Here is a 12,500-nt window from a genome sequence, read left to right on the forward strand (position 1 = left end):
TTACTCACCTGCTGTCTGTGCCACATCGCTCCAGAAGCCGAGAGGACATCGCAACCTTCTACTCCATCTGAGCGCCCCGCGCGAGCCACAACGCCTCACATCCGCAAACACATCCGTTGAAATAAAAAATATATATATTATTAATCCACCTGTTTTTCTTCACCCCGGGATAAAACGGTAAATTCCTCACGGTAGTGATCCCGATTTACCACACACACACACACACCAGAAACGGTTTTTGACGAGGGGGAAAAAATGAATTAAAATAAAATAAATATAAAAATTCGTTGGGTTTAAAAAAGAATCATAGTTTGAATCCAACAAAAAGAAGGTTGGAACGTCCAGCAGCTCAGCGCGCGGGGCTCCGCAGTGAGAGAGGACCGGTCCACGCACCTCCCCTCTCTCTCTCTCTCCGCTCCTTAAAGACTGGACGGGGATTCCGTCACATAGGTTGCACACACACTCACACTTCACGCACACTACACACACACACACACACACACACACACACACACACACACACACACACACACACACACACACACACACACACACACACACACACACACACACACACACACACACACACACACACACACACACACACACACACACACACACACACACACACACACACACACACATATATATCACTCCTAAACTCACCAACAAACAAGTGAGCAACGCGGTCAACTTATAAATGTGTCAATGGCTAGTTATAGTTTAATATAATCCAACATCATTGTCACCTAAAAATGTTTAAAAAATGATTTGAACAAATCTGAGTTGGAGTCACGTCGGTTGGTTTTTCAGGTCGGTGAGAAAGCACAGCTCGAGATAACCGCCTACGCTCCGCTGAGCTGCGCAGTGTCGTTTATAGAAATCAGTCTCGTTAATTAAACAGACACATATGTGTCTTGAATGGAAGATGATGGGGGAGAAGATGGGGGGGAGATGGGGGGAAGATGGGGGGGGGGGGAGGAAGATGGGGGAGGGAAGATGGAGGGGGAGGAAGAAGATGGGGGAGTCATTTCTTTATTAGTGTGGTCCGTTATATCATATTGAATATTGGCCGACAGCGATCTGATGACGCGGTCGGGTTTGCAATTCTTGACGCCTCAAAACCAACTTCAGCTTACAATTCATCTACATCACAGGCACTTAGCTTTCCCCTCCCTCCCTCCCTCTCTCCCTCACTGTCTTTCCGTCCATCTCCCTCCCTCCCTCTCTTTCTCTCTCTCTCTCTCTCTCTCTCTTTCTCTCCCTCTCTCTCTCTCTCTCTCTCTCTCTCTCTCTCTCTCTCTCTCTTCTTTCTCTCTTTCTCTCTCCCTCTCTATCTCTCTTTCTCTCTCCCTCTCTTTCTCTACCTCAATCTCTTTCTCTCTCTCCAAAAAAAAAGAGCAAATATGATTTGATCAGAAACAAACAGCAGCATGTGAGACACAATAATTCACGACGATGTCCTTTCCTGTGTGCGGTGGGGGTTTGGGATGAAGACGGAAGACCACATCAGTAAACCGGCGACTCGGGAGGAGGTTTCTCGGAGCCTTCCCGCCGTGAAACAAGACATTTATTCTGGCGCTGCTCTGTCTCCCTCCGTTCACTGTGCCGTAGTTGCATGTTGCGCCACCGATAAGCTTTTCAATATCAGTCAAATCATCTGCCCGCCGCGCGCCCAACGATCACAACACCGATCTTTCAATTACGCACGGCTGAGCTGTTATTGACTATACATGTGGATACGCATGCATGCACACGAACGCACACACACACACACACACACACGCACGCACGCACGCACGCACGCACACACACACACACACACACACACACACACACACACACACACACACACACACACACACACACACACACACACACACACACACACATTGTTCATTGTTAGCTGCACCAGGGTTTCTTCAAGCGATGGTGATAATGGCAAAGCAACACTGCATTACCGACTCATTTAACCGGCAGAACCTCAAACATCCTCAACACTGCATTACAGAACTGAGCAGAAAAGAGTAGAGTAGAGTAGAGTAGAGTAGAGTAGAGTAGAACAGACCAGACCAGACCAGAGTAGAGTAGAGTAGAGTAGAGTAGAGTAGAGTAGAGTAGAGTAGAGTAGAGTAGAGTAGAGCAGACCAGAGTAGAATAGAGTAGAGTAGAGTAGAATAGAGTACAGCAGAGTAGAGTAGAGTAGAGTAGAGTAGAGTAGAGTAGAGCAGAGTAGAGTAGAGTAGAGTAGAGTAGAGTAGAGTAGAGTAGAGTAGAGTAGAGTAGAGTAGAGTAGAGTAGAGTAGAGTAGAGTAGAGCAGAGTAGAGTAGAGTAGAGTAGAGTAGAGTATAGTAGAGTAGAGTACAGCAGAGCAGAGTAGAGTAGAGTAGAGTATAGTAGAGTAGAGTACAGCAGAGCAGAGCAGAGTAGAGTAGAGTAGAGTATAGTAGAGTAGAGTACAGCAGAGCAGAGTAGAGTAGAGTAGAGTAGAGTAGAGTAGAGTAGAACAGACCAGAGTAGAATAGAGTAGAGTACAGCAGAGCAGAGCAGAAAAGAGCAGAGTAGAGCAGAGTAGAGTAGAGTAGAGTAGAGTAGAGTAGAGTAGAGTAGAGTAGAGTAGAGTAGAACAGACCAGACCAGACCAGAGCAGAGCAGAGCAGAGTAGATCAGAACAGACCAGACCAGAGTAGAGAAGAACAGACCAGACCAGACCAGAGAAGAGAAGAGAAGAGTAGAGTAGAGTAGAGTAGAGTAGAGTAGAGTAGAACAGACCAGAGTAGAGTAGAGTAGAGTAGAGTAGAGTAGAGTAGAGTAGAGTAGAGCAGAACAGACCAGACCAGACCAGAGTAGAGTAGAGTAGAGTAGAGTAGAGTAGAGTAGAGTAGAACAGAACAGACCAGAGTAGAGTAGAGTAGAACAGACCAGACCAGAGTAGAGTAGAGTAGAACAGACCAGACCAGAGTAGAGTAGAGTAGAGTAGAACAGAACAGACCAGAGTAGAGTAGAGTAGAGTAGAACAGAACAGACCAGAGTAGAGTAGAGTAGAACAGACCAGACCAGAGTAGAGTAGAGTAGAACAGAGTAGAGTAGAACGGAGTACAGTAGAACAGCAAAGAACATAATAGAACAGAACAGAGCAGAATAGAATGGAAAAGAACAGAACAGAATAGAATAGAACAGAATAGAACAGAACAGAGCAGAATAGAATGGAGTCATAGCAACAGTACCACAGTAATTGACTACCTACTAGGTTCCCTAGAGTCATAGCAACAGTACCATAGTAACTGACTACCTACTAGGTTCCCTAGAGTCATAGCAACAGTACCATAGTAATTGACTACCTACAAGGTTCCCTAGAGTCATAGCAACAGGACCATAGTAATTGACTACCTGCTAGGTTCCCTAGAGTCATAGCAACAGTTACCACAGTAACTGACTACCTACTAGGTTCCCTAGAGTCATAGTAACAGTACCATAGTAATTGACTACCTACTAGGTTCCATAGAGTCATAGCAATAGTTACCACAGTAACTGAATACCTACGAGGTTCCCTAGAGTCATAGCAACAGTTACCACAGTAACTGACTACCTACTAGGTTCCCTAGAGTCATAGCAACAGTACCACAGTAATTTACTACCTACTAGGTTCCCTATAGTCATAGCAACAGTACCACAGTAATTGACTACCTACTCGGTTCCCTAGAGTCATAGCAAACAGTTACCACAGTAACTGACTACCTACTAGGTTCCCTAGAGTCATAGCAACAGTTACCACAGCAACTGACTACCTACTAGGTTCCCTAGAGTCATAGCAACAGGACCATAGTAATTGACTACCTGCTAGGTTCCCTAGAGTCATAGCAACAGTTACCACAGTAACTGACTCTACTAGGTTCCCTAGAGTCATAGCAACAGTTACCACAGTAACTGACTACCTACTAGGTTCCCTAGAGTCATAGCAACAGTACCACAGTAACTGACTACCTACTAGGTTCCCTAGAGTCATAGCAACAGTACCACAGTAATTTACTACCTACTAGGTTTCCTATAGTCATAGCAACAGTACCACAATAATTGACTACCTACTCGGTTCCCTAGAGTCATAGCAAACAGTTACCACAGTAACTGACTACCTACTAGGTTCCCTAGAGTCATAGCAACAGTTACCACAGCAACTGACTACCTACTAGGTTCCCTAGAGTCATAGGAACAGGACCATAGTAATTGACTACCTGCTAGGTTCCCTAGAGTCATAGCAACAGTTACCACAGTAACTGACTACCTACTAGGTTCCCTAGAGTCATAGCAACAGTTACCACAGTAACTGACTACCTACTAGGTTCCCTAGAGTCATAGCAACAGTTACCACAGTAACTGACTACCTACTAGGTTCCCTAGAGTCATAGCAACAGTACCACAGTAACTGACTACCTACTAGGTTCCCTAGAGTCATAGCAACAGTACCACAGTAATTGACTACCTACTAGGATCCCTAGAGTCATAGCAAACAGTTACCACAGTAACTGACTACCTACTAGGTTCCCTAGAGTCATAGCAACAGTTACCACAGCAACTGACTACCTACGAGGTTCCCTAGATTCATAGCAACAGTTACCACAGTAACTGACTACCTACTAGGTTCCCTAGAGTCATAGCAAACAGTTACCACAGTAATTGACTACCTACTAGGTTCCCTAGAGTCATAGCAACAGTTACCACAGCAACTGACTACCTACTAGGTTCCCTAGAGTCATAGCAACAGTTACCACAGTAACTGACTACCTACTAGGTTCCCTGGAGTCATAGCAACAGTACCACAGTAGTTGACTACATTTAAGTCATTTAGCAGACTACCTACTAGGTGTCAGTGATGAGGGACCAGCAGCGTCTCTATATAGTGGTACTACTATAGACCAGAACCCTATTCCCTATATAGTCCACTACTATAGACCAGAGCCCCATTCCCTATATAGTGGTACTACTATAGACCAGAGTCCTATTCCCTATATAGTGGTACTACTATAGACCAGAGCCCTATTCCCTATATAGTGGTACTACTATAGACTATAGTCCTATTCCCTATATAATGGAACTACTATAGACCAGAGCCCTATTCCCTATATAGTGGTACTACTATAGACTATAGTCCTATTCCCTATATAGTGGTACTACTATAGACCAGAGCCCTATATAGTGGTACTACTATAGACCAGAGCCCTATTCCCTATATAGTGGTACTACTATAGACTATAGCCCTATTCCCTATATAGTGGAACTACTATAGACCAGAGCCCTATTCCCTATATAGTGGTACTACTATAGACCAGAGCCCTATTCCCTATATAGTGGTACTACTATAGACCAGAGCCCTATTCCCTATATAGTGGAACTACTATAGACCAGAGCCCTATTCCCTATATAGTGGTACTACTATAGACCAGAGCCCTATTCCCTATATAGTGGTACTACTATAGACCAGAGCCCTATTCCCTATATAGTGGTACTACTATAGACTAGAGCCCTATTCCCTATATAATGGTACTACTATAGACCAGAGCCCTATTCCCTATATAGTGCACTACTATAGACCAGAGCCATATTCCCTATATAGTGGTACTACTATAGACCAGAGCCCTATTCCCTATATAGTGGAACTACTATAGACCAGAGCCCTATTCCCTATATAGTGGAACTACTATAGACCAGAGCCCTATTCCCTATATAATGGAACTACTATAGACCAGAGCCCTATTCCCTATATAGTGAACTACTATAGACCAGAGCCCTATTCCCTATATAGTGGAACTACTATAGACTAGAGCCCTATTCCCTATATAGTGGAACTACTATAGACCAGAGCCCTACTATATAGTCCACTACTATAGACCTACTATAGTGGACTACTATAGACATTACATTACATTACATTTAAGTCATTTAGCAGACGCTCTTATCCAGAGCGACTTACAAATTGGTGCATACACCTTATGACAACCAGTGGAACAGCCACTTGCATCTAAATCTTGTTGGGGGAGAAGGGGGGTGAGAAGGATTACTTACCCTTACTTACCCTATCCTAGGTATTCCTTGAAGAGGTGGGGTTTCAGGTGTCTCCGGAAGGTGGTGATTGACTCCGCTGTCCTGGCGTCGTGAGGGAGTTTGTTCCACCATTGGGGGCCAGAGCAGCGAACAGTTTTGACTGGGCTGAGCGGGAACTGTACTTCCTCAGTGGTAGGGAGGCGAGCAGGCCAGAGGTGGATGAACGCAGTGCCCTTGTTTGGGTATAGGGCCTGATCAGAGCCTGGAGGTACTGAGGTGCCCCATTCCCTATATAGTGGAAATACTATAGACTATAGCCCTATTCCCTATATAGTGGTACTACTATAGACTATAGCCCTATTCCCTATATAGTGGTACTACTATAGACTAGCGCCCTATTCCCTATATAGTGGTACTACTATAGACCAGAGCCCTATTCCCTATATAGTGGTACTACTATAGACCAGAGCCCTATTCCCTATATAGTCCACTACTATAGACCAGAGCCCTATTCCCTATATAGTGGAAATACTATAGACCAGAGCCCTATTCCCTATATAGTGGAACTACTATAGACCAGAGCCCTATTCCCTATATAGTCCACTACTATAGACCAGAGCCCCATTCCCTATATAATGGAACTACTATAGACCAGAGCCCTATTCCCTATATAATGGAACTACTATAGACCAGAGCCCTATTCCTATATAGTGGAACTACTATAGACCAGAGCCCTATTCCCTATATAGACCAGAACTACTATAGACCAGAGCCCTATTCCCTATATAATGGAACTACTATAGACCAGAGCCCTATTCCCTATAGTACTACTATAGACCAGAACTATATAATGGAACTACTATAGACCAGAGCCCTATTCCCTATATAATGGAACTACTATAGACCAGAGCCCTATTCCCTATATAGTGGTACTACTATAGACTATAGCCCTATTCCTATATAGTGGTACTACTATAGACTATAGCCATATTCCCTATATAGTGGTACTACTATAGACTATAGCCCTATTCCCTATATAGTGGAACTACTATAGACTACTAGCCCTATTCCCTATATAGTGGTACTACTATAGACTATAGCCCTATTCCCTATATAGTGGTACTATTCCTAAGACTATAGACTATAGCCCTATATCCCTATATAGTGGACTATAGCCCTACTATATAGTACTACTATAGACTATAGCCCTATTCCCTATATAGTGGTACTACTATAGACCAGAGCCCTATTCCCTATATAGTGGTACTACTATAGACCAGAACCCTATTCCCTATATAGTCCACTACTATAGACCAGAGCCCTATTCCCTATATAGTGGAAATACTATAGACCAGAGCCCTATTCCCTATATAGTGGAACTACTATAGACCAGAGCCCTATTCCCTATATAGTCCACTACTATAGACCAGAGCCCCATTCCCTATATGGTGGAACTACTATAGACCAGAGCCCTATTCCCTATATAATGGAACTACTATAGACCAGAGCCCTATTCCCTATATAATGGAACTACTATAGACCAGAGCCCTATTCCCTATATAGTGGTACTACTATAGACCAGAGCCCTATTCCCTATATAGTGGAACTACTATAGACTATTCCCTATATAGTGGAACTACTATAGACCAGAGCCCATATTCCCTATAGACCAGAGCCCTATTCCCTATATAGTGGTACTACTATAGACTATAGCCCTATTCCCTATATAGTGGTACTACTATAGACTATAGCCCTATTCCCTATATAGTGGTACTACTATAGACCAGAGCCCTATTCCTATATAGTGGTACTACTATAGACCAGAGCCCTATTCCCTATATAGTGGTACTACTATAGACCAGAGCCCTATTCCCTATTTAGTGGTACTACTATAGACTAGAGCCCTATTCCCTATATAATGGTACTACTATAGACCAGAGCCCTATTCCCTATATAGTGGTACTACTATAGACCAGAACCATATTCCCTATATAGTGGTACTACTATAGACCAGAGCCCTATTCCTATATAGTGGTACTACTATAGACCAGAGCCCTATTCCCTATATAGTGGAACTACTATAGACCAGAGCCCTATTCCCTATATAGTGGTACTACTATAGACTATAGCCCTATTCCCTATATAGTGGTACTACTATAGACTATAGCCATATTCCCTATATAGTGGTACTACTATAGACATAGCCCTATTCCCTATATAGTGGTACTACTATAGACTATAGCCCTATTCCCTATATAGTGGTACTACTATAGACTAGAGCCCTATTCCCTATATAGTGGTACTACTATAGACTATAGCCCTATTCCCTTTATAATGGTACTACTATAGACCAGAGCCCTATTCCCTATAGTGGTACTACTATAGACCAGAGCCCTATTCCCTATATAGTGGTACTACTATAGACCAGAGCCCTATTCCCTATATAATGGTACTACTATAGACCAGAGCCCTATTCCTATATAGTGGAACTACTATAGACCAGAGCCTATTCCCTATATAGTGGAACTACTATAGACCAGAGCCCTATTCCCTGGTACTACTATAGACCAGGCCCTATTCCCTATATAATGGAACTACTATAGACCAGAGCCCTATTCCCTATATAGTGGTACTACTATAGACTATAGCCCTATTCCCTATATAGTGGAACTACTATAGACTATAGCCATATTCCCTATATAGTGGTACTACTATAGACTATAGCCCTATTCCCTATATAGTGGTACTAGTATAGACTATAGCCCTATTCCCTAGTGGTACTACTATAGACTAGCCCTATTCCCTATATAGTGGTACTACTATAGACCAGAGCCCTATTCCCTATATAGTGGTACTACTATAGACCAGAGCCCTATTCCCTATATAGTGGTACTACTATAGACCAGAGCCCTATTCCCTATATAGTGGAACTACTATAGACCAGAGCCCTATTCCCTATATAGTGGAACTACTATAGACCAGAGCCCTATTCCCTATATAGTGGAACTACTATAGACCAGAGCCCTATTCCCTATATAGTGGTACTACTATAGACCAGAGCCCTATTCCCTATAGTGGAACTACTATAGACCAGAGCCCTATTCCCTATATAGTGGTACTACTATAGACCAGAGCCCTATTCCCTATATAGTGGTACTACTATAGACCAGAGCCCTATTCCCTATATAGTGGAACTACTATAGACCAGAGCCCTATTCCCTATATAGTGGTACTACTATAGACCAGAGCCCTATTCCCTATATAGTGGTACTACTATAGACCAGAGCCCTATTCCCTATATAGTGGTACTACTATAGACCAGAGCCCTATTCCCTATATAGTGGTACTACTATAGACTATAGCCATATTCCCTATATAGTGGCCATATTCCCTATATAGTGGTACTACTATAGACTATAGCCCTATTCCCTATATAGTGGAACTACTATAGACTATAGCCCTATTCCCTATATAGTGGTACTACTATAGACTAGCGCCCTATTCCCTATATAGTGGTACTACTATAGACCAGAGCCCTATTCCCTATACAGTGGTACTACTATAGACCAGAGCCCTATTCCCTATATAGTGGTACTACTATAGACTAGAGCCCTATTCCCTATATAATGGTACTACTATAGACCAGAGCCCTATTCCCTATATAGTGGTACTACTATAGACCAGAACCCTATTCCCTATATAGTCCACTACTATAGACCAGAGCCCCATTCCCTATATAGTGGAAATACTATAGACCAGAGCCCTATTCCTATATAGTGGAACTACTATAGACCAGAGCCCTATAATGTCCACTACTATAGACCAGAGCCCCATTCCCTATATAGTGGAACTACTATAGACCAGAACCCTATTCCCTATATAGTCCACTACTATAGACCAGAGCCCTATTCCCTATATAGTGGAAATACTATAGACCAGAGCCCTATTCCCTATATAGTGGTACTACTATAGACCAGAGCCCTATTCCCTATATAGTCCACTACTATAGACCAGAGCCCCATTCCCTGGAACTACTATAGACCAGAGCCCTATTCCCTATATAATGGAACTACTATAGACCAGAGCCCTATTCCCTATATAGTGGTACTACTATAGACTATAGCCCTATTCCCTATATAGTGGTACTACTATAGACTATAGCCATATTCCCTATATAGTGGTACTACTATAGACTATAGCCCTATTCCCTATATAGTGGTACTACTATAGACTATAGCCCTATTCCCTATATAGTGGTACTACTATAGACTAGCGCCCTATTCCCTATATAGTGGTACTACTATAGACCAGAGCCCTATTCCCTATATAGTGGTACTACTATAGACCAGAGCCCTATTCCCTATATAGTGGTACTACTATAGACTAGAGCCCTATTCCCTATATAATGGTACTACTATAGACCAGAGCCCTATTCCCTATATAGTGGTACTACTATAGACCAGAGCCCTATTCCCTATATAGTGGTACTACTATAGACCAGAGCCCTATTCCCTATATAGTGGTACTACTATAGACCAGAGCCCTATTCCCTATATAGTGGTACTACTATAGACCAGAGCCCTATTCCCTATATAATGGAACTACTATAGACCAGAGCCCTATTCCCTATATAGTGGTACTACTATAGACTATAGCCCTATTCCCTATATAGTGGTACTACTATAGACTATAGCCATATTCCCTATATAGTGGTACTACTATAGACTATAGCCCTATTCCCTATATAGTGGTACTACTATAGACTATAGCCCTATTCCCTATATAGTGGTACTACTATAGACTAGCGCCCTATTCCCTATATAGTGGTACTACTATAGACCAGAGCCCTATTCCCTATATAGTGGTACTACTATAGACTAGAGCCCTATTCCCTATATAGTGGTACTACTATAGACTAGCGCCCTATTCCCTATATAGTGGTACTACTATAGACCAGAGCCCTATTCCCTATATAGTGGTACTACTATAGACCAGAGCCCTATTCCCTATATAGTGGTACTACTATAGACTAGAGCCCTATTCCTTTATAATGGTACTACTATAGACCAGAGCCCTATTCCCTATATAGTGGTACTACTATAGACCAGAACCCTATTCCCTATATAGTCCACTACTATAGACCAGAGCCCCATTCCCTATATAGTGGAAATACTATAGACCAGAGCCCTATTCCCTATATAGTGGAACTACTATAGACCAGAGCCCTATTCCCTATATAGTCCACTACTATAGACCAGAGCCCCATTCCCTGGAACTACTATAGACCAGAGCCCTATTCCCTATATAATGGAACTACTATAGACCAGAGCCCTATTCCCTATATAGTGGTACTACTATAGACTATAGCTCTATTCCCTATATAGTGGTACTACTATAGACTATAGCCATATTCCCTATATAGTGGTACTACTATAGACTATAGCCATATTCCCTATATAGTGGTACTACTATAGACTATAGCCCTATTCCCTATATAGTGGTACTACTATAGACTAGCGCCCTATTCCCTATATAGTGGTACTACTATAGACCAGAGCCCTATTCCCTATATAGTGGTACTACTATAGACCAGAGCCCTATTCCCTATATAGTGGTACTACTATAGACTAGAGCCCTATTCCCTATATAATGGTACTACTATAGACCAGAGCCCTATTCCCTATATAGTGGAAATACTATAGACCAGAGCCCTATTCCCTATATAGTGGAACTACTATAGACCAGAGCCCTATTCCCTATATAGTCCACTACTATAGACCAGAGCACCATTCCCTATATAGTGCACTACTATAGACCAGAGCCCTATTCCCTATATAGTGGAACTACTACAGACCAGAGCCATATTCCCTATTTAGTGGTACTACTATAGACCAGAGCCCTATTCCCTATATAGTGGTACTACTATAGACCAGAGCCCTATTCCCTATATAATGGAACTACTATAGACCAGAGCCCTATTCCCTATATAGTGGTACTACTATAGACGAGAGCCCTATTCCTATATAGTGGTACTAGTATAGACTATAGCCCTATTCCCTATATAGTGGTACTACTATAGACTAGCGCCCTATTCCCTATATAGTGGTACTACTATAGACCAGAGCCCTATTCCCTATATAGTGGTACTACTATAGACCAGAGCCCTATTCCCTATATAGTGGTACTACTATAGACTAGAGCCCTATTCCCTATATAATGGTACTACTATAGACCAGAGCCCTATTCCCTATATAGTGGAACTACTATAGACCAGAGCCCTATTCCCTATATAGTGGAACTACTATAGACCAGAGCCCTATTCCCTATATAGTGGTACTACTATAGACCAGGGCCCTATTCCCTATATAGTGGAACTACTATAGAGCAGAGCCCTATTCCCTATATAATGGTACTACTATAGACGAGAGCCCTATTCCCTATATAGTGGAACTACTATAGA

The 12,500-nt window shown here is 42.6% G+C and overlaps 2 protein-coding genes across 2 annotated transcripts in view; one reads left to right on the forward strand and one right to left on the reverse strand.

Moving 5' to 3' along the window:
• LOC127921859 (glutamate receptor ionotropic, NMDA 2A-like) overlaps positions 1-470 on the reverse strand; it is a gene marked incomplete at its 3' end in the record, with an annotated part of 23,131 nt that extends 22,661 nt beyond the window's left edge. The window contains exon 1 of the mRNA XM_052505441.1: positions 9-470. Coding sequence (XP_052361401.1) covers positions 9-26 — 18 coding nt within the window. The remainder of the gene's footprint in view (positions 1-8) is intronic.
• A 616-nt stretch (positions 471-1,086) lies between these two features.
• Positions 1,087-12,500, forward strand: part of LOC127921866 (uncharacterized) — a 15,465-nt gene continuing 4,051 nt past the window's right edge. Inside the window, exon 1 of the mRNA XM_052505449.1 lies at positions 1,087-1,094. Within this exon, the coding sequence (XP_052361409.1) occupies positions 1,087-1,094 (8 nt within the window). The remainder of the gene's footprint in view (positions 1,095-12,500) is intronic.

The sequence above is a fragment of the Oncorhynchus keta genome, unplaced genomic scaffold, assembly GCF_023373465.1.
Source record: "Oncorhynchus keta strain PuntledgeMale-10-30-2019 unplaced genomic scaffold, Oket_V2 Un_contig_2383_pilon_pilon, whole genome shotgun sequence".
NCBI classification, from domain to species: Eukaryota; Metazoa; Chordata; class Actinopteri; order Salmoniformes; family Salmonidae; genus Oncorhynchus; species Oncorhynchus keta.